General features: G+C 46.1%; 1 protein-coding gene across 1 annotated transcript in view; it reads left to right on the forward strand.

Moving 5' to 3' along the window:
* Nucleotides 1-27,982, forward strand: part of ITGA5 (integrin subunit alpha 5) — a 297,527-nt gene that overhangs the window by 181,709 nt on the left and 87,836 nt on the right. Inside the window, exons 7-15 of the mRNA XM_069653218.1 lie at nt 3,995-4,120; nt 5,689-5,733; nt 7,048-7,091; nt 7,497-7,553; nt 8,334-8,386; nt 12,110-12,321; nt 14,703-14,894; nt 15,031-15,076; nt 21,484-21,588. Of these exons, the coding sequence (XP_069509319.1) occupies nt 3,995-4,120; nt 5,689-5,733; nt 7,048-7,091; nt 7,497-7,553; nt 8,334-8,386; nt 12,110-12,321; nt 14,703-14,894; nt 15,031-15,076; nt 21,484-21,588 (880 nt within the window). The remainder of the gene's footprint in view (nt 1-3,994; nt 4,121-5,688; nt 5,734-7,047; nt 7,092-7,496; nt 7,554-8,333; nt 8,387-12,109; nt 12,322-14,702; nt 14,895-15,030; nt 15,077-21,483; nt 21,589-27,982) is intronic.

Here is a 27,982-nt window from a genome sequence, read left to right on the forward strand (position 1 = left end):
AGCACCGCTCCCAACTGCTCTCACACACTTCGACCGCTGGAGGTGCAGCAGTAAGACTCGCAGTCTTGAACAATCTGCGTTTGCCATTGTGCTGGGATGGAGAAGAGGGAAGAGTGTTCCGAGAGGGGGACCATTTTGCTCTCCACTTGAGGTAGTGTAGACTGACATTTAAGCATGTAAAGCCCTGGCTTTTTTTGATTTCTATAAACTAAAAGGATGCAGATCATTCCATCTCTGAAAGGGACATCCGCTGATAATTCCCCTTGCATAAGGTCCAGGCCAAAAGCATAGCATGTACCTGTGGCTTGCATCAGTATCCTGATCTGCAGCACCCGCTCTACCAGTTACACAGTGCAGGTTCATACATCAGTTGCCCTTTTGACAGCTGTAGTGAAAGCCAGGTTTCTACTGGGGCTGTTTGCAAGATATGCCCCTCTGTACCAAAACTATGATGATCATAAGTAGCCCTTGCTGGTGGCACAGTAACCTATACATATAAGCTATGCCATAGTGCATCACTGCACCATCCAATTTGATATCACACTTGTTCACTCCTGGGAATCAGCTTGTGTGTGCGTGTCTGTGTCTGGAACTTCCTTTGTAAGGGTAGGTAACACCCTTTCCCATGGACAGCCACTCCACCGGATGCTGGCCTTGGAACCAGAGTCCAAGGGTCACCCATTCACAAAAGGCTTGGCCTCAAGCCAGGCTGCTGCATATCTAAAGGTCTTTTAGACTATTGGGGAGGGGTGGGTTTAGTATAGACATTGGGTGATCTGTACATTGGAAGTGAGATTCCACCATCTTATTTCTCTATGCTTCCATCTTTCCTTCATGCCCCCTCCTCTTCCTGTAGCACAAAGCATTTTGGGTGTGAGGTCAGAAGGCAAAGTCCAGTTGCTGAAAAAAAGAGGGATTGGACTTCTAAAGCAGGCTAGCTTTAGTCAGTCACCTGTTGATTCACTCTGGAATACCTGAGACTGATTCACTGGACCTCTTTTGGGAGAGTTGTACTTTCACAAGCCCTCAACCACTGATTTGAAGGAGCAGTCCAAGATGGAGGAAAGCCCTTCCACGCTTCCTCACCAAATCCCCCACCCCTCTACTCCCAGACCATTCCCAGGGCACATTGGGGGAGAGGCTTTTGCATCAAACTAGGAGCTGCCACTCTGCACCAGAATCTCTTGAAGCTGGGGTAACAGACCTTGAATGGATTTGTCCTACACTTGAGCCCCTCAAGTGGGTCTCATTGCTTCTGGAGGACCCGATGAGCTAAGGCTCCTTCAACTGTTAAGTACCAAGCAATCAAGTAAGCAGCAATACCAAACAACGTGACAAGAGTTTACCAGGGATGACTGAAGAAGGGCTGTAAACCTAGGAGATAAGGGTTCTGGGACTCACTTATGCAGCACCACTCAGGTTGGAGCATCCAGGAGTGGTATAGTTAAGTGTCCACCTGATGTCAAGAACGTAACCATGCTATGAGGTTCCAAAACATGAAGTCCAGGTTACCAGATGCAAAGGGAAGTTCTGTGTGGCAGTCCGATAAACAATCCGTGGTCGGTGAACATCCAGGGTACGTTGATGCCAAAAGGGAATTCCAAGGTTAGTCCGGGTAACAAAGCCGAGTCGAAAAACAAAGGTATCCAAAGTCCAACAAGAAGAAGCACGTGATGCCAAACGGGTTACGAGTAACAGCTGTGAAGCAGCGAGCATACGGAAATCTGCGTTTAAATACTCGCGCTACTGGTGTTACCCTGTGTCACGTGACGCGTCGTCGCGTCATGTGTCCGGCCTATCGGGTCACGTGAGCGAGCGACGGCTGTCAAGCAACACGGAAGTCCAACGCTGAGTCTCTGGGCTGCCAGACGCCAAGGAAGTTTCCAGTGTAAGAAAGGGCGCAACTTGAAAAGTGTTCTGTTGCCCATGAGGCGCGCTCGTGCAGGCGGGGCAGCGGGGAGAGCACATGTGAGTCCCAGACCGTGGAAGGGGAAAGTAATGGAATGGGGGAGAGGGGCAAGCAACTGGGATTCCAAGGTCTCGGGCAGGAAAGGTATGATTGTCAGGGGTGCGTGGGCCAGGGGGTATGACAGTTCTACAGGGCACCAGTTCCCTATGCCCCCCTGCCCAGTACACACCTTGCACTTAGCTTGTGGATCTTTAATCCCTGGCACTTGCCCTCCTGGCCTCCCCTTAGCACTTGACTATCCCTTGTGGCCCTCTTACCATCCTTACCCCACCTTTCACTTGCACTCTCCTCTTTCCGTGCACTTCCCTTCCCACCCTAACACGTTGCATTTGCGCAGACCGGCACTCCCCTGCTCTTTCCCTTCTCCCTCGCATTTCTTACTGCACTTGCACAATCCAAATGTCAAAAGGCCTAGTTGGACAGGTATTGGCTTTCTCCCTTGCCCCCACCCCCTTTTGTCTTGTGGTGCCTTGAAACATCTTTTTTTTTGTATAGGCGCCAATATACAACAAATACTGGATCAAATTCAAAACACTCTTAAGAGCATAGCCTTCCCTCGACCCACGTTACTACAGAAGGCAAAAGAGCTAATCTCTTTACTGTGCCTGTTTTACATGGATGATTGTGCTGGCTTTTGGTTTGTAGCAGTGTGAGGGCTATGTGGGCAGTTTAACCTATACTCGCCCTTGTACTCCTGTAGAGCAGAATCCAATTAATCAGTGCCCAAACATGTCACCATAAGATGGCGGTTTGGGAACCATATTGTTTTTTCCCCCATCCCTGTTATCCTGGGTCTGGTAAAGGGAATGGTCAGAAGCGTAATGCCTCTAAGCCTAAAGTGGGGTAGAGGAATGGCTCCGAGTGGTGCCGTTTCTCAACCACAGTGGTGGAGGGAACATTCTCAAAAGGGAGCCTTCAATCTTTTTCTTTGGGGAGGGGATGTTGTTGAACATTCCTCTCAAACATAAACCAATAGTGCATACGCATACACAAACGTGTACAAGGAGGATGCAACTAGGACAGCAGTGTTATGTTAAGTTGATTTATACCGCGCACTGATGCCATTTTCATGGTCACGTGGCTCTTTAAGAAAATGTGAGTTGGGTTGGTTGGGGAGGGAGGGATAGGATCGATTGTGATCCTCTGATGCATGTAGAGCCAGGAGGAACTTGCGTCTGAGGTTTCTGTGTGGGCTTTTTCTGCAATGGGCTTGTCAAGAAGGGTGGTGTCTAGAGATGGAGTCGTTTGTCTGTTTGTTTTTTTGAGTTTGTAGATTGGTTAGAGATTTATGCATGGTTTGTGTGTTTTTGTGGGTTGATTCAGGTGGGAGATGGGGGGGGGGGGGGGGGGGCTGTGTGAAAGAGAGAATTGATCAGTGGGTTTTGAGTGATCTGTGTGGATATTCAAACCTAAAAGTAGCACGAGTTTACCTTTTAGCAGAGGGTACGGAACAGTATAACCATATTTAACAATGTTTTGGAATGTTTGTCTGCTTATCTTTTAAGGCATGGCGTCACTCTTGTGCTTGCCCCCCCCCCCCCGTTACTCATTGTCATCACGATTTAGCTCTTTTTGATCTTTCTCCCCGTTGTGCTCCTCTTACCCTCAATTTATTTTTATTTGTTATTTATTTAGAATGCGCTTAATACCAGCGGGTGGTTTCTAAGCGCGGGATCGGAATTCGAGCTTATGTTGCGCCGCGTTGTCTTGCATCCAAAACAAACGTGTTGCCCCATAGCTATTAATCCTTCCTCCCCCAAAAAATTATAATCCACTTTATCTACCCAGCAAGTAGCAATGGGAGTAGAAAAATGCACCCTTCAATGCATTCTGTGAGTGACATGAAGGTTTATTGGTGGCCGTGTGTGCAGATGCACATGTCCCTTCCGTTATCTTTGATGCATCCATGTGGGCCTGTGTTTTGCCTATTCAAGCTTCTCATGTGAAATTCTTTGCTCGATCTACTTTTCATCCTTCAGGTTTGGTAATTTGCTATGTGTACTAATTTTAATATTTTGTTCCTAGGTCAGGTGATCACTGCCACACAGGGCCAAATCCAGGAGTCCTTCTACCCTCAATACTTCATCTTGGACATCGCAGGTCAAATGAAGACCCAACAGGTGGATGGCACCTATGATGACAGTTATCTAGGTATGCATTTTATAAATAGTGGAGGAAGCAGTAGTCCTCACTTCGATTGCCTATTGAGGGGGACCGACCCTTTTTTTTTTTTTATTAATTTGTTTTATTTCTTTAAAGTACTTCGAGTTTGTTATACATGGGCTTAGGCATTGAAGCTCCAAACCGAGCATACGTCTACCACTGCCAGTCAATGAAGATTGTGCTCTCATGGCAGCCATTTTATTTGTTGACAGCATGAAGCAGACTCCTTCCCCCGTCTCCCCATACAATGTGGTAGCTAGTTGAAACTGCCCTACCAGAGCCGGCAGAACGAAGACTTCTGAACGTTAGTGCCCCACTTGCCATGCAAAGTTTTCATGCACCAAGGAGGACACTAGGAGGAGGGTTTCCTTGGAACGAATTAGCCGGACGCATGAGGGATGAATGACTTTTTTGTTGTTGTTCCACTCATACAATCCACAAGCATGGTCCATGTTCAGACGCTTTCTTCCATGCCCTTGTGAGCCACTGAATCCTGGTATTCTACACTGAACCCAACCGGATCCTCAATGGCGTTTGCTGGCCCACTTGCCGTGTTGTGCAAAAGACCTGAAGGGCGCATCGTGATGACATCGAAGTAAATCACCCATGGCCCAGATGTTGCATATTGTCTGTAACGCTGCTGTTACTGCAACGCTTCACATACATTTGGATGGAGTGTAAAATTGACCGCCTGAAGTGGTTCCATGTGATATTTTCGCCGCAAAAATATCACGATGCAAAAATATCGCCATATTTCTGTGGCGAAAATAACACATGGACCCTGCAGGGGACACCCCTGCACCTAATATTTTCGCCACCAAAAATATCGCCTATGGCCGTTTCCGACGACTATATGTACGGCGATATTTTTGCCAGCGAAAATATCACCCGATACCCCTGAAGTGTGAGCTGCAGGTGTACACACCACAACCGGGATATGCTATACCTAGCCGCAGCGAGGGAGACAGGGTAGCAGGAGAACTAGAGTAGCACCATGCTTTTCATGCTACACTCTGTGGTCCAAGGACTTGCACTGGAGACTACCCTCCATGGATGCCATGCATTCAGCTGCAGAAAGGCAAGACTAGTGACTAGACCAAACCCTGCTACTCCACAGCTCGCCCATTGTGCTCTATCCCGAGCATCATGGCATTGTGGCATGTCCGCTGCTCCTTCTCAGGGCGGGGGACAGAGGAGGTGCAAGGAAAGATCTTCACTATCTAGGGGGAGGCATTGTGCTTAGCATAGAGGTAAAAAGTAATGTGTACAGAGTAGAGGCGTTGCTAGAGGGTGGGCGGGGGAAGCTGAGGGGCCTGTAGCCCCGGGTTTTGTAGCCACGGATAGAAGCTCAGGAGCTACAACCAAAAGGCTAGCTAGCCCCGAGTCCCGACATTAGCGTAGCCCTGGATCTTTTCCAGACCTAGCCACACCCCTGGTACAGAGATTCGTCGTGACACGCATGCATTGTTTGAGGAGAGTTTGGGAAAGGGTGTCCGTGGTGTTCTATGCCTCGTGTTGTGTCCGCCTTAACTTGATGCTTTGCTTTGGTCTTGCAGGCTACTCGGTGGCTGCTGGAGAGTTCAGCGGAGATTCCACAGAAGGTGAGGCGTCTTGGTGTGTATGGGTGGAAGTGGGCACGCGGGTGCCTGAAATCCTGCAGAGATTTAACAATAGTGGTGGGATTCCCACGCATGTATTATGCGTTCACAGGTGGAACCCACTTGCTGGCGATTGCGGAGTGTTGTATGTCCTACCTACACTGAGGTCTTCAGAGGCTAACTTCAGCCTTCTGTGTGTTCAGATTGTTCTGTGCCCGCCTATGAGAGGTTCACAGGGTGTCGTGGTCACTTCATGACTTCATCTACTCCCTTGACTGTCCTTTATTTTCATTTGCCAAGTGAGGTGTAGGCGGGAACTATTGCTACTTCTCAAGTCTCCACTGACCCTACATTTTGGCTTAGGCAGCCCTGCTTGGAGTCTGCCTTCAGTTTCAGTTCGGATTTAATGCTCGCTCTACCGCCTGGCACAACTTGGTACGAAGGGAAGCTCGGAGTCGTGAATCTTAGCTAGCGATTGGCTAGTGCCAACATTTTGACGCAGCTATGAATAGTTAATATGCCATCCCACTGTCCACTTCCCACTCAATCCCGGATTCTCATACTGCACACATGTTCATGCCCCGTCTTCCCGAGTCTTCGGACCCCTTATGTCGTAGTTTAACAAATTAAAGTGCAGTCAATAAGAGTGTGACTTCCAGTTACTGCTTTATACAGAAAATATAGAAAACCGGCCTCGCCACTAGCTCTTGAGAACAAGAGCTCAATCGTTAAACTTCACTTTCCCCGTTTTTTCTAAATCTGTGAACCGACTTTCGGTGCCATTTTACTCCTACTCATTTGAGGGGTACAACTTTCTGCTGGGTCATCCCTCTGCTGCCTGGTATCTCTAGGAAGTTGGCTGAATGGGCATTGCCCACACCCGGTTTGTCTGGTGAGCCCGTATAATCTGTTGGTCCTGCTGCAGTGCCTCCAAGCATAGCAACCCCAGCTCAGAAGAGAACATTCTAGAGAGGGCCAGGTTGGTTGGAGTGTTGATGAAATTATGGCACGAATGCAAGAGTTATCTGGAAAAAAGAAAAATCATTATGGAAGGCAAAACTGCACCAAAAATTGCAGTGTAATTGTGGTGTGGAAACTCTACACATTTTTATTTTTTCGCAGAAGCGAATGGCTTTGGTGCGACAGGCGATTTGTGCGTTTTTTCTTAATATTGCATAAGGTGCAAGTGAAGGCCTCTTGAAGTGGGTATAGACATGCTGGTAAAGTCAGCCTAAGTACGTTTTTGTTGGTTCCCTGAATTTGGAAATTGGTACCTATAGCCTGTCTTCTGATTGGCGGTTGCTTTTTCTCTTTCAGATTTTATTGCTGGTGTCCCCAAAGGAAACATGACCTACGGATATGTAAGTGTTCAACAGCTGTCCAAAGGTTGAAGGCAAGATGGGGGGTAGGGGATGGAGGCTGTGGCGGGGGAAGCACAGGATTGTTTGTGTGTAGGGTGATTTACCAGAGTTTGGTGTATGGTCGGTCTGTGGAAAGGGCTGCAAGAAGACCTTCGGTTGTTTGTGGGTGCTGTGTTTGTGGTAAACCTCTTTTGGCGAGCATTCGGAAAGTGTGTGGGAGGTCTGCCTGGGTGATGGCTGGCATATGGAGTGATGTGGGTGGAATGGGTGTGGCTATGAGTTCAATGTGGGGGGGGAGTTGGGAGTGTGAAGTAAGAGTTGGGGCTATGTCTCTAACTGTGTCACTAGGCAAACTGGTTTGGTGTCCTGCACCTATTAATTTCTGCCTTGTTGTATTTTTTGCAGGTGACAGTACTTAATGGATCAGACCTGAAATCTTTGTATAACCTCACAGGTGAACAGGTAGGTTGGTCTCCTTAATTGTACTGCCACAGCGCCTGCAGAGTAAAGTTCCCTTTGTTATGCTCGGGACAGACTTTCAGAAACATGCGAGTTGACTCACTTGTCACATGCCTTTGGGAAACAGATGTCTGCTGTTGGGTGGTAGTGAATGTAGCTTTTGTGTAGAGGACCTCTGGTGTGCCTGCTGCTTCTGGGTGACATTGCATGCAGTACCCTTGAGTTGTGTAATGGGTCTCTGGAGTGTCTGCTGCGGTTGGGTGGCATTGCATGCGGTAGTCTTGTTTTGGCTAGAGGAACTGTGCAGCTGCCTTGTTCTTGTCAAGAACTTTGGTCCCATTGCTTTCTCCAGAAGATGCATTTCAACCAACATCTTCTTGGAACCTTTCAATCTTTGTTTTGGGGCCCCATCGATGCCCCATCAATCTCTTGCTTACTTTCTATTGGCAAATCTACAACTAGATGTTTCCTCTTAATCACCCCTCAGTTTACCTCTCTACCACCCCCCCATTCTCTGTCCCCATCCGAGAACTAAACGGTTAATGCGAGTCCTCTAGCTGGCCACGATATGTGTGAATTTATATGTGACTTCATGCTCCTTCTTTTCTCTAGAGTGGCCTTTGGGAGCGCCATGTGTATAGAGTGATATGGGATAGTTTGTGGCACTTCCTGTGGGATGTTTCTGTCTTGCTATCCAACATCTGTGTGGCAGTCTAGTCTATCATCAAGAGCGGAGCCCTGCAATGGTAATCTCTTCAATGGCCTGTTTCTTTCCCTCCGCAGATGGCCTCTTATTTTGGCTATGCAGTGGCTGCGACCGACATTAACAGCGATGGGTGAGTTGGGAGAAATATGCGCTTGGCGTGGAAAGGGACGCTGATCATGGACTTTCAGAGGAGGCGGGTCTGGATAAATACCTTTGCACATGGAGGTTCTGGGACACAGACCCCCTCTGAAGAACTCCCGCGAATGAGCTAAGACTATGCTATCAAAATAATGAAAATGTCATAAAAGCTTCTTTTATCTGCATCTCATCTTCTCTTTCCTGTGGCAAAGGTTCTTTGTCATCCTGTATGTTGAAGGTCGCACCCAAAATAGGCTGTTATTTTTAGGCGGATTTTGGATTGGCCTTCAAAGAGCATGAAAGACTGATTTCAGTAGGTTTTACCCCCTGTCCCTCCAAAAACTGCTCTCCCAACCGTCCTCCGCATCCTGCCCCACTTTTCTCCCATGTTGATTTGAATATCTTTTTAACTGGTAGGGTTTCACCCCAGGATCGCTTTTTGCTTCTCCAAACTCTCCACCTGATACACAAACAGGCTTTCAAACATACAGACACACACCCTTTTCACACACTTTGCACCCCAGCCCCACAAATAAGCACACACCAACAGCTATACTTACATGCTCCCCCCCCCACCTTGTTTCTTCCGGTGTGCTGATGAAATGTATGTCAGAAATTGCCATCTTGATTGGCAGTATCTGCGGAAAGGCCAGGATATAAATGATCATGCAGTGTGAGCAGCCATCTTGGGCTCCTAATGAGGCTCGGTTTGCCCTGTAAATGGAGCGAGGAATCTCATGCAGCTTTATAACATTTCACAACCCAGTTACATTATTTGAGAATCGAGTACCTTACACTGGTGCTGTGGGTGGCTCATTTTCTGTTCTGTGCTATATTGAAAAGTAAAGCCTAAATTTGCTTGGAAGGAATCTTCTGCCGAAGTGTCCCTCATATTTGGGCGCAAGCTGCTCCAGCCACTTGGGATTAAAAGCCTGTACGTGAAGCAAGTGGGTCAGACCACTTGCAAATAGATGCCCTTTGTCTTTGAGTAGAGAAGGGGTCAGCAACCTATGTCTTGCCAGATGTCTTGGACTACACCTTACATCACAAAACCCAACAAATTCATGGGAGCTATGTAAATTAATCTAATTATTTGAGCCAAACCTCACATGGTATTTTAGTCACATACTCCACGTATAGACCAGTCTCTGTAAACATGCTTTACTGAATAGCCAACATGTGTTTTGACCCCTTACATTGTGTTATCAGGATACTTCTATACAACCGTTGAAATTGGGGTCTCGCACTATAATGTGGTTGCTCACCAATTCTCAATTATTCTCATTACTATACACACGATTTCACCAGATTTTCCATTTTGCTCATCTTGCCAAATATAGCAAATCCTTCTTGGGGCTCAATCCAGCTACAAAAGTCCTTCGCAACCAGGATGGTTATGCGCAGTAACTTTAAAGGTATTCTACTGTGGCTTTCGGCATGGCTTTACTGAAATACTGTTTGTTACTGGGCCTAAACAGCCCATTTGCGAAAGACATTTGTAGCTGGGAATGAACCCAGACGAGCAGAATTGAGACTAGTGAAATTGTGTGGATAATAACAAGAGAATAGAAGAGAATTGGTGAGCAACCACATTATATTGAGACCTGATCTCAATGGTTGCATAGAGGAAGTGCCCTGAGGAAGACCTCTTTTAGGGGTTGAAACACATGTTGGCTATTCAGTAAAGAAACTATATGTTTACAGCGACTGGTCTCTATATTGAGTCAATGTGACTAGGAACACAATTTGAGTTTTCGTGAGGTTTGGTGAAAATGGTTAGATTAATTTAAATAGTCTGTATTTGTAACCTTGCGCTTTGGTTACCTTTTTCCAATCCATGCAAGGAAACCCGCACTGCTAGAATTAGGCAGCCTTTAAAATAGGAGAGTATTTGGTAATTACCACAGTAGATGTCTCAACAGGGTTGTAGCCCATATCCTAGTAGTTATGGGAGCTGTAGTCCAAAAGATCTTGCAAGGCATAGGTTCCAGATCCCTGGGGTGGAGTTAGTCCTCTGCATTGAAGTGTAACAGCAGCCCTCCGTTGTGGGAACTAAGGGAGTGAAGACGTTCTATGAAGGTTTTTGTTTTATGAATTGCACTCTAGGCAACCGTTCGTCCAAGGGCTGCAAGCCTATTTTGGGTGAATGTGGGTTTGGTGGTGCACTTTAGCCCTGCATCTAGTGTTCCATGGATACATTTTCCCTGGTGGATCAAACCACTAGGATAGCTCTCGGGAACTTTTCACACCGCAGTCTGTCCATTACAGAAGTGATCAAATATATGCAATTAAATCTTGGACTCCTCCCAAAATGGGAGCAAGCGAGTCCAGCTGCTAGTTTTAATTGCTTCGGTACGAGTCCTGTGCTGGTCCCACATAGCTCAGTGAGTTAAGTGCTCACTGCTGTGATGTGCATATCTGTGTGTGATATGCACGTCGCAGGTTCGAATCCCAGCAAAGTCAACTTAGCCTTTTATCTTTCCGAGGTCGGTAAAATGAGTATCCATTTCGATTGGGTAATAATTGTATGTAAACAATTTTCTATGTAAAGCACTTTGGATAAAAGCGCTACATACATGGCTTGATACTATTATTACTACTTTGCAATGGCTTAGACAGCCTAAACAATGTTGTGGGAAGTTGCCCAGAAGAATGCAACAGTGCTTCTATAGATTATTCAGGGAGTATAAGAAGTAAAGTTGTTATGCAGTTGCTTTGCATTCATAAGTGAATGATCTGGTCTAAATGTTTTGTGCCATAGAAACCGTATCCCCCACACCACCAAACTACATACTTCTTGTTGGCAGGTCCCTTTAGTTCTATTTGGCTGCGAGGCTGGGGAGGAGAACAGGGTCCTAAATTGGAGATCAGACTCTGTCAAACCTTTCTGCCTTCCTTCCCCGTTACTTGGCTTCTCCTCCCATATTGGCAGTTTTCAATTTTTGTTTCAGCGTTTGTCAGGATATTGAGGAATATGTGCATGGGACATTCCGAATATTTGTTTAGTTTCATAGTTGCTTCACACATTCTGAATGTGCTTTGAGCTGTTTGGCGCCTTCCTAGCCTGGCTACAGTCTGGAAACGTCTTGGTGATCGCATCTACTTTCCCGATTCCCCTCACAAGGCCTTTAACTTGGCCCAATGAACCAGACTTGAACTGGTCACCTGAAGCAAATAGATGTGCAACCTTCATGTGTGAGCACCCGTTCAACATGCTTGGAAGGAGCGAGCAGATGTGCCGGCTCTTTTCCTGCATTCCACCAGATCCTAGATTCTCCATGATCTTGCAAGGGATTTGGCTTCCTGTGTATTTGCTACCTGCTGGATGCAGTATGGTCCTGGTGATCTTCCTGGCATCCCACTCTGCTCCTAGGCCCAGCTCAGCTCTGTTCGGAGTTTGGTGAGGCTTCCGCCTCTTGGTGATGGCTGTACGTGTATTGTTTTATCTGTATGCACTTTATTTGTGTACTCTTCCCCGATCGGTTTTTCACCAAATTCTTATGTGAGGGATGGGTACCCCTCCAAACACCACCCCTTACGCCCACATATATTTAGAAACAAAATCGGTGAATGGAAAAAGTGCACGAACAAAGTGCTCATGAATTAACGAAATGCAAACCCATTATGCCGGTTGCACCCCCATACCACTTTTGATTTTGGATGCTAAATGATGGGACTCCCTAGGGCATCTCCTAACCCACTGTGTTTCTCTCAGGCTAGATGACCTTCTAGTCGGTGCCCCGCTCTTCATGGAGAAGACTGTGGATGGGAGGGTGCAGGAGGTTGGCAGGGTCTACTTCTACCAGCAGGACTACGACATGGGCATTGGGCCCACAGCCACGATGGTGCTGACTGGACAGGAGGAATATGGACGATTCGGAAGTTCAATTGCTGCCTTGGGAGACTTGGATCAGGATGGCTATAATGGTATGCAATTATTTCTTTAACTCCTATCGTAGAGAAAATGGGTGAGATTTGGCTGCATTGTGGATATGTTTTTTCGACTTATTTTTAATTGTATTCTCATGGTCTGATGCCTATCGTCCCTTGTTTTGGCTGAGTTGGCACCATAACTGAATTGGGGAAGGAGCAACCTGCGGCGGGTGCCTGCTCCTCTGCATCGTTTGGGTAGCAGCCTAGGTGGCAGAATGCTTTGGATCGTGCATAGCATGCACTAAAGTGTGACGTTTGGTTCCGAACTGCCTGTACACCTTTATTCTGCACCGTAATCTCCTCTGTACTTCCTTTCCCATGGTGAGTGTCCTTGCTCCCTTCTCCAGAAATGTGAGAAGGGGGTATCACACAGCTCTACGTAGATGGCACACTCGAACAGCATCTGAAGCCAATGGTAACCATCTTCATGAAAATGTTGGAGGCAGCCAACCATGATGCTGTTACCACAAAGTAAAAACGCAGGGTTCTTTGCATGCGTCATCTTTCAGTTACAAACTATTGATCTGAAAAATAGTTCTTTCCGAATTTGACCTTGGTGACTAGCTTAAATTGATTGTCCTTGGGTGGTTACTGATCTTCACGATGCATTTGTCTGGGATCTCATGTTCGGTAGAGCACTCTTAACATACCTCCAACCTGCCATTCAGGAAGAAACTAACCCTTTCCTTTTTTTGTTTTTAAGTTGATTTTGTCTTTTTTTTGTGGGCCAAAGAAGTTGATCAGTTGCAAACATAAACACAGTCAACCCTAGTATCCACTTTGTATGTGTCGGCTAGCTCACTCGATACCTAGATCTTGTAATTCTTCGAGTCATGCTTGAGGTTATCAACTGCCTGCCAGCTGAATAGGTAAACCAGTGCGTCCATCCTTTTTAATTGGGCAAGTTGACATTTCCCTCAAAGTTCTCATCTCTTGGTAACAGGATGTCCCATTCACTTCTGTAATGAAATGGAGACCAAGAAGGGCCAAGTATGGTCCAGAGACTACATCCTGTAACTCAAAATCTGGTTGCCTTGCTTCTCCAGATCCCTTTACCTCTGGTTGCTATGGTGTAATTGGGGGGCTTGCCTTGGCAAAAGCTCCTCGAGTCTTTTAGCCCACTATCTGAAGCTGTAAATCCTCTCTGGAAAAAGGTGCAAAAGCAGTGTCTTCTTGCCCTACAATCTTAAAGCAGTGTGTATTCTCAGAAATGCCCTCTGCACTGCTACATCTATTTTTTTATTTATTTGCATTTATTAAGCGCGCTTGCAGGCCATGAGGCATCGAGGCGCTGTTACAGGTGATAAGGAGACATCTGGAGCGTTGGATACCATTTGAAGCAAAAATAACATCACTGTAGTGGGCTTCCATATATATTGTAAGACTTGTGAGAACATTATAAAATTGTCACCTAGAACTTGTGTCAAAGTTTTTTTAAATGTATGCATTAACGACCTGCCTCTCCTGCTGAAGTACATGCCCCATTAGAAGGCTTCTACGCCAGGTAGTTATGTTCACTTACCAAGGCCTTCTCGCGAGAGATGCTAAAGGATTCATCGTTCTCCTCCTTCTCAAATTCCCAGACGATTCTTTCATATTTTGGAGTGTCAGTGTCCACTTTCATGAACTTGCTGCTTTGCTGGGTACTGCGTTGCCACTTGTTCACACCGTTCCTTGTCAAAGGACCAAGGAATCTGCTTTCGATCATGCCCTCTTCTGAAGGTCTACTGTGCCAGTCAACTACAGGCTTCTAACCCTACTAATTACTTCTCCAGTATAGAGGAAGCAAGGCCATGCACATTCTTTCCTTCCAATGTCTTTTGCTTAATTGTGACATTGTTCTCTGCGGGCTGAACAGGTGAAGGTAAGGCAGGATAAGGGAGTCTTTCAATGCACTCAGGCTATGAAGGGCTTGCCAGAAGCTCCCCCTACAGGAATGTTTCTTAGGATGTTGTTTAGGGAATATTTCACTAAGACCTTCGATCTGAGTTTTACGCTGTCAAACCTGGGACCACCTCATTTAACGGACTGCCTTAGTTGGGTTCCCGTGCCTGTTATAAAGGCTCGGTCTTCTGGGCTGTTTACCTTTCCTAATGAAGGATAATGTTTCACATCTCCATACCACGCCTATTCCCTTTATAGTACGCCTGTTCCCTTCTTCCTCTATCTGCTTGAGGCCAAAGCTAACTATTTAGCTGGCTCTGAGGCAGTCTCCCTCACAGTTGTGATTTCTTTCTTTTTTTTGTATGTGTGTGTTGCACGGGGTGGGTGGCTTCTCATTCATGTTTCTAGCCATGTTTGTTTATGTGTAGTCCCTTATTGTTCGTTCTGCCTCTTTGTGCCATCCCCTTACATCGCCATTTTATTGGTTGCAGATGTTGCAATCGGTGCGCCATTTGCAGGAGAGGACCAGCGGGGCGTGGTCTACATCTACAACGGACAGGCAGAGGGATTGAGCAGCAGTCCATCGCAGATCTTGCAGGGAAGTTGGGGCTCCGTGGAATCACCTTCTTTCTTTGGCTTTGCCACACGTGGGGATAAGGACCTGGATGGGAATGGGTACCCAGGTAAGGCATCATGAAGAGCAAATGGGATGATAGGTGGTGATGCAGTATATTTGGGTGGTGGATTTCCATGCTGATCTGGCTAGCCAGACCTGTTTGGCGCCCCGGATGACTCACTCAGATTGTTTCTCCTTTACAGACCTCATAGTGGGAGCCTTTGGAGTTGATAAAGCTGTGGTTTATAGGTATGTATGGATGTTTTTGCACTTAATACAACTGGGTTAGTGCGTCAAAAAATTAAGTGTGGCGGAAGAAAGCAAGGGATGATCAACACTTGGAGGCAGAGAGCAATTCCTCGATGCTGCAGTAGTAGTTCAGAAGGAATCCCTGTAAGCACTTTGAAAAATAACCTCCCACCCTCCTGGTCCTACTCCTATTCTTACTTTCCCACACATGCTATTCTGTATCAAGCATGAGATTAATTGTGGCTTTGGTAAGGACCATTCATCTCACAGTCCAACTAGGTGGAGACTCGCGTGTCCTCTGTAATGAATGGGTTTCCTGCGTGCAAAACACCTCGTCCTTATTGCTAGTGTTGCAGACGGTGTCTTTTAGGCAATAGAGTGCCCTACAGGGTAAGGCTGCAGTTGTTGATTTGCTTGGGAATCACAGTGCCCTATTGGAGCAATCCAGTGCCCTATATCGAATGGCCCATGTTTGGGGACACTTCCTTCCTCTGGGTCATGGTGGGAGTGGTTATTAATTTCTGTGCTGTCATGCCTCCTATGCATTAGGGCTTGGGTGGTGAAGGGAGGATGTCCTGTATTTGATGGCCAGAGTAGTTGAACTATGGGTTCTTTTATGGTTTTGTGATCTAGCAGTAACTTTCCCCTGCAGATTTTATGGTTTGGTGCGAAAAGTCCTTGGAAGATCCTATTGGTGAGCCAATGAATGATTGGTAAATGGTGTTTTACAAATGCCAGATGATTGCTAGAATGATTGATACATGCCATGTCCCTCAACAGAGGCCTGGATGTCTTAGATTTTGTTTCCTCCTACAGGCCGCATGTAGAATTTGTATATCCCATAGTGGTCCTTGGAGTGAGTGTCAAATTATTTTTATCTTGTGATGTCTTTTTGTGTGGATGGGCTTTGAGTGTCCCCACTGCCCCTGCCCACAACCACATGAAGAATTTGCTCTACTCGTCATTGAGATGGGTGGTAGTCTGTCGATGGCATGTCCTGATGTGGGCCAGACTGAGTTTTTATATTTGGAAGCCAGAGAGAATGGAAGCTGTAGTCCTCGTGCTCTCCCATGAGGAAGTACAAAAATCTTATTTTTTCAGAGTGATGAGCTGTGCTATTTTAGTCTTTTTGGCTAATGGGACAATGCCATTTTGCATGTGTGGGGCACAATATACCCACCTAGTGTCTCTCATGTGCATTAGAAATATGCTAAATGCTTTGTGGAGAGTAAGATGAATAATTCTCTATTAGTGAACTCCTTGTAGGATTACAAGTAGTGGATCTGGAGAATGAGAGCTTGGCGGCCAGGACTGGTGGAATATGTAATGCATGGCATTGGAGAAGGGCACATTTCTGGAAAAGTATTGGCAAGAGGTCCTATGACATCTCTACACAGGCATAGCTTTTCATGCTACAGCAGTTTGCATTCCGAGATAGTTGCCTGCCTCTAGTTTGGACCCACAAATCCCCAAAAGCAATGAGGTATTGACTAAACCCTATCTTGCAGACCTGACCAACCCCCACCATCCAGCACACCGGGCTGCTACTGTCTCTTTGCACCCCATCCACTTGTATATCAGAGTACTATAAATGTGCAGAGTAAGGACACTGATACACGTGGCATGTTGAAACAATCTGCTTTATTTAAGCTTCAAAAAGAAAAAGGGAAACCTACCTATCACCATCTCTAAGAGGGGGGGGGTTTCCCTGCCACAAAGTAAATGCTATTGGTTTTGTCTGGATGTCCAAAATCGTAAATGTCCTGTGTGCACAAACCTCACTCTGTCCTTTACATCTAATTCTTAAGTGAACAAACAGAAAAGGGGGTCCAGAAGAATGACTCACTTCTTTGGGACGTCTTGGAAGGTCTTGGTTCTCCTTGGCCTGCATGAATGACTCCCTGCAGCAGGCAGAGGCTTTTCACTCTGGAGATATTCTGTCCCAGAATGCACAGTTCACTGTTAACACAAAAGATGGTTTCTAAACCTTTCTGCAGGATTGTAGACATTGCAAAACAAAGTTCCTAATGCCAGGTCGAATGTCTCCCTGCCACTGGCCTTTCCCACGCTCTCGGGTGTAACACAAAGTCCTCAATGCCATAAGGAATGTCTCCTTTCCCCTGGTTTCTTTAAGTTTATCTGCACTCACTCTTAAAGCAATGTCTCCCTTCCCCTGGCCTTCTCCAAACTTCTTAACACACTTCACAACACGCAGGGAGTTACTCCCTTCCCCTGGGCTTTCCTTGCCATTGTAAAGTCTCTCATAGGTCCCAGACCTCTGCTTCTCTCTTCTGCTTGGTCCAACTTGGTTCACTTCCCTGCCAATTATGATCCTTAAGAAAAGTCTCTTCGAGGTCTTGGACCTCCTGCTTTTCACATTGGCAGTGGGCCCCAGACCCTTCTTCTTTATGTTTGGGTACTTTGAGCCTTCTTCTCCCAAGTACCACCACGAAGAAGTTGGCATGTGTAGTGGGTCTGGGTATGTAGGCCTCTTTATTCAGAAGTACCACCATGAGGAAGATGACTCGTGTTACTCTCACATAGGGGTGGGTCTATCCTCTTCTTGGCCTTCGGATACTTGGGGCACTTTCCTCTCAAGTACCGCCACAAGCAAGCCAACTAGTGTTGCTTTAGTTTGGTGGGTACCAGACCCATAAGCTTCTCTTGTTGCAGAACAGACCTGGTTCACTTGGCTGCCAGGTATTGGGACTATGAAGATGCTGTCTGCCCTTTCTTAGTTTCCAGCCAGCCCAAGTGCTCCCCCTACCTCTAGGGAGCATTTCAGTCTGGTCTGCCTGGGAACACTACAGTCTCAATCTTCTTCTGGCTAGCACAGTCTTCCCTTCACAGGATATCCAGGCTCCAGGAACAATGGGAGCCTCTCTGCTAGCTTGCCTTCTGGCCCTTCCACTCTGGACTGGCCCTGGTCCTTCCAGCTCCCCTCTTGGCATCCTGGTATGCTTACTTCCTGCACCGTGCTGGCACCTGCAACTCCTCCAGGGAGGGCTAGACCACTGCTTCCTGAGTCTCTTCCTTTTCTACTCTACACTGACCGTTGAGCAGCCGACAACAACTAGACTGCTCATTATGGTTTCTAGGAGTACTCTTCATGGCTCTGCAACTCCTCCTTGTCTCAGCACCTTTAATCTGCATGTTCTCCAAAGTCAACAGAGTTCTTCTTTGTGTCAATACTTCTACCCTTGATCTCCCCCTTGGGTCGGTTGTACTCTTCATAGTCCCAGTGCTGAAATGTAGGGTGATAATAACGCGTGACCTTATTAGGGAAGGAGTTAAGGTTGTAGGAAGAGGGTGTAGAGTCAGGTGATTGTCGGGGATATCTCATTCTCCCGATGTGGTCGTCACTGGTCCCACAAGGGGTTTCCCCACCCATGAGATCCACCTGCTGAGTACCACCCCTAGGCGGACTACAGGGTAGCGGCCTGACCTCATGGGAAGGGGCTCCCCCTATGGAAGCTGTGATGATACCATGGGATTCATTTCAGTACAAACCAGTATGCACTCTTCCCATTGGTTTGTTACTCTTCTGTCCTGGCTTCTTTTTTGTAAAACATCCAGTAATGAGATTACTACCGACATGCTTTGGTCCCACCTGAAGTGATTTTGTTCAAAACAACTTCTGCTATCGCCAAAAAACTCCTAAACAATACTACTGACAGAGGGTTGCCTTTAATGCGTGCAGGGGTGGTCCCTATAATGTTAATCGCTTTTCCTTGCGGAGCCTCTGCTCCATTGGACCAGTATGCCTTGTCCCTTTGGCCAGATACTTGGAGCGGACCCTGAGTTTCATGTGTATCCAGTAACCACAGTGATATTAAGCTACTGAGCATGTGTGGTCTTCCCCAATGGACCCAACCCTGTCAAGCTCTTGATTTTCTGTGGTGCAACCTTTTGGTAGATTTGCCCTTTAAGATGCCACTTACATCCCCAACCTTTTCAAAAAGTGCAACCAGTGAAGGGGCAGTGTTTGTGGTCACCAGTGCAGATTGTGATGTGTGTGAAGGTCACTCAGACGTGTGCTGCCCTCCGTCTGTACTGTTTGCCAGACAGCTCTTGTGTTAATATAGGCCCAAGTACACCAATAAGAGAAAAAATCAATAACTGAGTAACTCAAAGTGCACAAGAAAACCCAGCTACATTCAGATACAAACGGCCACTGGGAGAGCAAAGAAAAGACAATCTCAAAATGGCGTTGGGAACAGGTTTTTAAGTTAAAAAATAAAGTGACGTTATAATGGGGAATTCTCATAAGTGTCTGCCCACTTATTGAATTGGTTAGTGGTAAATGGAAAATACAGTTATCTATAAATTGACCTACTATTGGTTCTTTCATGACTAATGACTCCTCCTAGATGCATCCTTCTACAAATGATACATTTCAATCGAACGTCATTGGTTGGCACTCTACCATACCAGTCGATAAGAAGAACATGGTTTGCTTTGGTTGGTTTTTTGTTCATCTGGCCTCAGGTAATTTTATGTAGTGCCAAGGTATGTGGTGGGGAAGGAGAGATGGGCGAACCACAATGATCCCGTTTAAATAAGTTACTCCCTTCTCGTTCCCACCCTTGAGGCCTTATCTCCAGTCTGTTTGTGGAATAGGCATGTCGTCTCTGTCTGGATGTACGAAGTGACAGGTGCAGTATTTAATTTGGCCTGCAATAAATGACCGTTGTTTCGATCACACTAATTTTCTTCTATTTATTGTTTTTTTTGCTGTCCTAACATGTCTGTGCTTTCCTTCAGTGGCTGCTTGGGGTGCTGTATGTTCATTTGTTATGGCATCAATTGGCATGGTAACTACTTGAACCTGGCATTCAAGGATATATCTATTTATCACTGCTACCAACTGTAACTAATTAACTTTGATAATTGCATGCTGTATTCCCTGGGAAAAGCTATATGTTGTGGTTTCAACTTCTAAGCAGAACTCCTCTTGGCACACTGACCTTGGTGCGTGAGCTAGTGTCTGAGCCTTGTGAGGCCTGGAACTTTTGTGTTCAGCAATTTTATGTCCGGATGCAGTATTTGAGAATCAAGGCCTTTCAGGGTTTGGTCCCAGTAGGTGGTACTTCTGCTCTTTCTCCCCATGTTGATGTTATTCATGTCTTTTGCATGCCACCATTTAATTATTCCCTACCTGTGTATGCTGCAACCTCTCCCTACCTGCCCATTTATATATACTACTTGTATAAACCTGTCTGGGTATTCTGCAACCTTTTCCCTACTTCAATGAATGCAAACTACTTCTCGCCCTTCTTGTTGCACAACCTATTCTACTCTTGTGGCAGCTACACGATCATTGGTGTTTTACTAACAGTTTACAGAACCTTTCTCAGTGTATACTTTCGTTCACGATTGGGAACAGGTGGGGAGTGGCCAGATCTGGTGTAACTCATCTCCACCATCGCACTTGTGGAGCTTCCTCTACTCTGTGCCCCTGGGAAGTTTCCCTTCTTGTGCTCTACTGTGCCATCTCTGTGGGGCACCCCACCCACCTGTACTTGGGGCCGTCCCCTTGCTTGCCTTTGGGGTGTAGGGGCCTGGCAGTTGCTTCGATCCGAGGTAGTGGGCCACAGCTCCCCTTCTGTTTCGCAATCTGAGGGACTAGCACCACAGGTAGCCCTTTAGCCCTGCTGCTCCTTGAGAGAAAGGGCTGCTGGAGGGGATTCGGTCCTCTCACTAAGAAATGGAAGGAGAGCTGGGGTGCCCAACTTCTACCGTTTCTTAGTGAGGAGCCAACCCCCAGCAGGCAGCCCTTTCACTCAAGGAGCAGCAGGGTTAAAGGGCTGCCTGCAGGTGACAGCAATTCTGAGATGGAAAGAGGCATCAGTCGAAGCAGCTTTGTGTAAATGGGCTGACCAATGATGTTGGTGTATTTGAGGCTAGTCAAGGGTGGGGTCTAAGGAGGAGTTTGGCGGTAGGTGGGGGAGCCCCAGGTGGGAAGCACTTTGTGTAGACTGCTAAAAGCTCTGCCTCAGCTCATTGAAAATCCTGCTGAAGAGGAAATATTCACCAAAATTTCTCTACTGCCAGCAGTCTACTTTTTTCTTTTTCTTTCTTTTGGTACATGACTTGAAGTAGAAGTCTGAAATGTGTCTTGCCTCAGAGTTGGAGAAATATTTGCACGCCTGCAAAATTTGGTATTTTCTCTACCAACAAAATGGAGTGGGTGGTATTTTGCTAAAATCGGCGACTACATCAGCAATGCAAAGTTGGTCATTTCACCCATCCCTACGTCCCTCTATACGTGGGCGACTTCCCTGCAATTTCTGCTGCACCTTTTCCATGCGTGGAGTAAACGTGTACCTGTTCAAATATTGAAGTTGCTTTTGTGTTTGAGGTAGTAACCATGCTATGTTTCCTCCAACCCCCTTCCCCGTCTCCAGGGGCCGCCCCATAGTCTTCGCCAGCGCCTCCCTCACTGTCTCCCCAATGATGTTTAATCCAGAGGAAAAAAGCTGCCAGCTGTCCAGCGACATCCAGGTGTCCTGGTAAGTAATATCCACGGCCCTGTTTTTTTTTTTTTTTTTTTTTCTCTGTATAAAATGTTTAGCGAGTTCCTTTGAAGCCGGTCCTGTTAATTGAAACAGCCCAATTAACAGACCCCCTCCCCACCCTGTGTGACCAACTGATAGGCTATGTAACCTCTCCATTAGCCGTTATGGGAGTGAGGGGTCTTGATATGATGGTGATAGAATCAACATGGGTCGAGGCACTGATATATAATCACTTCAGCATTGCATGGCCAGTTATTCCATATTATGCCAATTATAGCTGCATTTTGGGTATTGTTTTACGATGAGTAGAACCCCTTCATTGCCAGTGGCTGCTATAATACACTACCCAAATATCCAATAGATGCAAGTCACCAACCGTGCACAGGAGCGTTCATCTTTAATTCATGATGATTTGTTTTTTATATAGCGCTTTCACGAAAGTGCTATGCATAGCACATATTTACATACTCATTTTCCCAACCGAAGATGGCACTCATTCAGCAACCTTGGAAGAATGAAAGGCTGAGTTGGGCTTGCCGGGATTCGAACCTGCGACCTGCAGAGCACACACAGATTGCAGCAGAGAGCACTCAATCCGCAGAGTCTATCTTACCGCTTTGCTATAAAAAAATATAATGCCACTGTAGGAGAACATGTCATAACTGGCTGAAGAATGTTGGCTACACCAGTAATTACACTTATCATGTTTGCTGTAGCCTTGATGATTCACAGTAAAAGTTGTGTGACAGTAAAACATACCTAGACTGGCTGCACCAAAATGGCAATTGAACAACGTAATAACACTTCTCATGCTTACTTTATCATAGATGACCAGAAAAACATACAATGCCACAGTAAGGAAAGGCTAGACTGGCTGCTCTGTCTAGCCAGGGAAATACCCTTAAGTTAATGTTAAAGGATATTTGTACCGCGCACTATCGCCACTGGAGTGGTCCCCTGGTGCTCTGGTGGCTCTGAAAAAAGGGAAGGGGGGGTGAGTAAGTGGGAATAAGCTGGAAAATTGCAAGAGAGCAGTGATGTGCTGTTGTCGGCCTCAGCCAGTGGGTCAGTTTGCTGGGCATCGTGTTTTATGGTCAGTAGTCATGTGCTGTTGTGCGAGTGTGTGGTTTGGTTTGTTGTTGCAGTGTAGTGAAGTTTGTGCGGATTGTTGTGTGTTAGGCTAGTAGTTCTTTGGAAAGAGTTTGAGAGGTGTATGCAGAGGCGTGAAATTGTTAGTGGATTGGTTGGTTGGCATTGCTGTCCTTGCAAGTGTGTCTAGGTGTGATGCTTGCTATCATTCAGTATTCCATCTGAGTGTGGCATCTGCTAATCCTCCATATCCTATCCAGCTGTGAGGCAGGCCAGCGATGACCATTACATCTTAGTGTGGCACTTGTTAACATTCCGTTTCATTTAGGCGTGGTGCATGCCAACATTCACAAGATGCGACGCAGGCTAAAGCTAAGAATTATGATGGCTTTAGCAGAGACGCCCAGTACAAAATGTCAAGCCATAGTAAGAAAGTGCTAGACTAGCTGCAACAAAATGCTAGCATAGCCACGTAATAAGATTTAAGATGCTTAATTCATTTTATATTACAAATAGTCTAAACCCTCCCCTTGCACCCTCCCAGACATCATTTGGAGTCCCCAAGCACCCCAGTTTGAAGGTACTGCTCTATACCCTGGAAGAAAATCTTGTAAGGTTTTACATGCTTGAGTTTTTCAGCAATTGCTCCTCTTAAGACCGATGTGCCACTTTGCATCATGATGGGACTGACAATTGCCCTATAACTGCAATGGGCCAAGAAGTAACTGAGACCAAACTGCAATGTTAAACTGACCCCATTGGGGCTTGATACAGAATGGCTCAAAAGAATAGAACGGAGGGATGAGAAAAAACTAAAATCCCAGGGTCGTCCCCTCCTGGGTTACCATCTTCCTGGTTTGGGCCCTGGTACTCAGTCAGTTGCTTCTCCTTTTCTCTTGAGAAAATATCCGTCTCCTCTTGCCCCAGTTTTGTGGGGTTCCCAAACCCTTCTTAGTCTTCTATATCCCATAAAGAATTCAGACCTTTTGTCTTCCGCTCCAATGGCAGCACTACACTAACTAAATGTGTTTCTCTAACTTTCTGCCTTGTGAAAACCTGAAATTCGTAGTTTTTTGATGCCTTGATGCTTAATGTGCAGCAGATTTATGAATGCCTTTTTGTTGTCATTTGACCCCTTTGCATCTATGACTTCTATATAGTGCCTATGCCGCATTTATAGTGCCCACTTGTATATAGTGCCTATGCCGCATTTACGTAGTGCCTACAAAGCGTAGAGCAGTTGGCATGCCCAGTCATTAAAGAGGAAAGGTAATGGAAACGTGTAGGGGGCACATGGTTGTGCTAAATGTAGAAAAACAGTTTTACTTTGCAATGCATGGCTAAGAGAGATCTGCGCATGGGCGGTGCTAGCAGTTAACTCAAATGGTCTCCTTGTTTTTATTGGGCAGTTTATCGGTTGCTAAGCAACCCTGACCCTGTTGGCCGTATGCCCCATGGCCGTATGAATGAACAATTGTGGGATGTGGAGACGCCCTCTTCTCTGGTTCTCGGGGGTTTATTATTTTTTCCTTGTGACTGTCCCTCCTTTCCAGTCTTGGAAAGAGTAGCTGTGCGGGAAGTGGCGTGGGCGATTGACATGTGTGCAGTAGCTGGGAGGCGTTGAAGGCGCGTTGAGCCAGGCCTAGTCTTATGCAGTGTGTTTGAGCCATGCAGTGAGGCCTTTGCCCACAGTGAGGATTTGGAAGTTCTAACTCCCAGCCTTGCTTTGCTGACTGTGTTTGTGCTCATTTATTTTCATTTAGTCATTTGTATAGTGAACAGAACTCGGAGGCATCTATGCACTTTCGCTTAAGGAGGTTGGTTACAGTGGTTGCTTACAGAGGTGGTTACGGTCATTGCATGATTATCTCGCAGGATAATAGGTTGTAGAGGTAGGTTACATAGCTATCAGTCACTTGAGTAGGAAGTAGAATGCGGACAATACATAATCAGTTTACAGAAATTACTTGTATTAGTTATAGACGAAATTACATGAGTTTCAGCCATTAGTTACTTAAGCTGCATCAAACCCTAGGATAGTTATGCTCTTGGGTGAAGAGGATGGGTCTGTTCTCAAAGGCATGGAGTTCCGTTGTTAGGCCGCAAGCACAGGGAAGCTGGAGCCACCCGCTTTTTGTCGTCTAAACCTAGGGATGGCAAGTTGGCCTGTGTAGGTTGAACAGGTGGGTCTGTTGGACTGGCCGTTTGATATTTGTCTTGCGAAGTAGATCAGAGCCCTATTGGATAGGCTTTTGTGTGTTAGTAAGAGGTTTTTGAATTTGATACGGCCTCCAGCAGCCTGGATGTTACATCTGACCAAGGAGATGTGTTAATTTTTAAATGTGTTAATTTTTAGTGATGTTGAGGGCGGCTCTGATAGTGTTGATTTGAACTATTTGTAGTTTGTTTGTTTCGGGTGTCCTATCCCGCATGGGGAGTTGCAGTAATCAATCCTTGACAGGAAAAGTACTCTGGCAAGTGTGACAGTTGCCTGTGGTTATGAAGGGTCTGCTAGATCTGACCAGTTTGGATGTGTAAGCCACTGCTGAGGCTATGGTGTTTACTTTCCTCGTTAGGGAGAGCGATGATTCGAGGTAGACTCCTAGGGTTTTTATCTCCTTTGCTGCATTGATATTACCGTCAATGGTGAAGGATTTGTACTTGGATTTACTCCCCTGTTCTTTGCATGTATGTAGTTCGCTTGTGCTGCACTCGGACAAGGTGACATGGTTTGGGAACACGAGAGGCAAAGCCTACGCTTCTTGCCCAGGGATGTTGCTAGGTCTCAACAATTGGGGGCTATGCTAATATAGGGACTGTCGGGACTCTGGGCTAGCTAGCGTTTTGGTTGTAGCCCCTGAGCTTCTATCCGGGGCTACAACCAAAAGAACCGGGGCTATAGCTCCCTCAGGCCTCCTCCCTAGCAACGCCTATGTCTTGCCCCATTGGTCGAAACTGCAATTCTGGGTGCAGCTCAGCTGTGTTCACAGTGGCTTTGAATAGCCGAGGGGGGGTGGGGTGAATATTTGTTACTGTGATGTTTAAAAACTATGCAAACCATATGCATATTGGGGATAAAAGTAAGCTGCATACCTATCAAAATGATTACAATCGTGTGACTAGAATGCATGGTAGTGAGGTTTGTGCAGATTACTGTGTTTTAGGCTTGTGGGTGTGTTTGGTCAGAGTTTGAGAAGTGTATGCAGAGGGGTGAAATTGTTAGTGGATTGGTTAGTTGGCATTGCTGTCCTTGCAATTTTGTCTAGGTGTGACGCTTGCTACCATTCACTATTCCATCAGAGTGTGGTGCTTGCTAATTTTCAATATTCTGTCTAGATGTGAGGCAGGCTAGTGATCACGATTCTATTCAGGTGTTGCACTAGTCATCATTCACAGTTTCATTTAAGTGTTCTAATATTCACATTTCTATCTAGATGAGACGCCGGCTAAGGTTAAGAATTACATCCAAGTGTGGCACAAGCTAACATTTGTGATCCTGTCTAGATGTGACTCAGGCTAAGGTTAATAATTCCATCTAGGTGTGGCACATGCTCATATTCACATTTCTATCCAGAAGTGGCGCAAGCTAAAGTTAAGAACTCCATCTAGATGTGGTACATGCTAATCTCAGTACACCTTAAAGGCGACACAGGCTAATCATCACTTGTCTCTATATGTGTGGCCCTAGTTAACATTGGCTAGTATGTTAATGCGTAATGCAAGATTTACAGTCCGGCCAAGAATGGATTTAGGCTGGTGGTCACAAGTCTCTAAGTATCCATGTTGTAATTCTATGGCAGTGTACATTATGGAGAGGTACGGTAGAGTGGCGAGGGCTTTCTGGAGTAGAGTAATTGTTCTACACCCCACCCATGCCACACTTACAGTTTTGTTGGTGTCTGTTGGCTGCCCTGGCAGGGTTAGTTATGTCCCAGATGGAGAGCCAATCGGGTGCCGGAGGGCGGGTTGGGAGGCGGTAGGAGCAGGATACACAGAAGGAAAGGCGGGTGGGGGAGGCAGGAAACAGGGGTGGTTTACGGCCCTGGGGGATGCCAGGAATGGTAGAATTAAAATAATTGAAGGCCTGGAAGGGTCTATGGGCCTCGACAATCACCTGGAAGGAGAAATGTACAATACGGTGAGAGCGAGCCCTGCATGGCCAGGAGGATCAGCTGTTGCTTTTTTCCGCACCAATGGGGGCAATCGGCAACACCATACCCAGTCCAACCCAGTTCCTTGCATGCCAAAGGCTACTTGCCAGGCAGAGCACAGTGCCTGCGGAGGATGCGCATCGATGGCCTCATCCTAACCCTGCCTGGATGAAAGTAGACTAAAAGGACCGTGGACCACCAAAGCATGGCTTCATAAAACATGTTCAGCCATTTTTAGCAATGTATTAACCAATATGCTGCCACTCAGTAGAAAGAAAAGATGCAGATAAGTGCTGCTGAGAAAAGGTATATTAAAGTCCTGCATGCGCCCTCCAGCCTATCTAGACTCTACTTATTAGAGGAAAAATATTGGTACTATGTGAAAAGACCTCTTTTAAAGGTCTCCAGAGAAAAAGAACAATTTACATTGACTGATTAGGTTTTTATTTATTTTTTGATCGGAAAACCAGCATTGTGAGGGTCTTTTACTCTTGAAGCCTTAAAAATGTGGTTGTCCTTTTTTTGTCATGTCACTTTTAATGTCCTGGGTGTTATACTTAGCAGTGCACTGTGGTGGCGCGAGTTATGCAAAGTTGCTTAGCTTACCATAACTGGTGCATTTCTGGCGTTTTCATTTTTACTTGTAACCATAACGTCCCTTTCACAAAGCATTGGTTTTTGAGTGAAAATGTTTCATGATAAATCAGTCTACATGTTATTAGTAATTCCTTATTAGTAATTCCTTTTAACGTATATCAAAGAACTGTAAACCTCCTTTAAAAAACATATTTATTGCAACTCACACTGATGTGCGTCATTGTCAGCAGCACATACTGGGGATGTAATTAATGGTTGAATTGCCCAGGGCATGACCCCAGCCACATAAAACCACCCTGTTATCCACTGCACTTACCTTTCATCCTGGTTCAGTTTCCACTATACCCGCATAATGTGGCAAATGGCCAGTGTTCTTGGCTTGCAGCCATGGCCAGTCTCCACAATCCATGGGGCATGGTCTTCAGCCATGCTGCATTCCCTACTAGGCAAATCAGAGTAGACATTTGTCATTGCTGAGGGCCAGGCCCACTGCCTGTGCAGCAAAGTTATATCACCATTTTATTATTATCATTATTTATTTTTTTTACTTC

The sequence above is a fragment of the Ambystoma mexicanum genome, chromosome 3q (genome assembly GCF_040938575.1).
Source record: "Ambystoma mexicanum isolate Mex_15411 chromosome 3q, UKY_AmexF1_1, whole genome shotgun sequence".
Classification (NCBI taxonomy): domain Eukaryota; kingdom Metazoa; phylum Chordata; class Amphibia; order Caudata; family Ambystomatidae; genus Ambystoma; species Ambystoma mexicanum.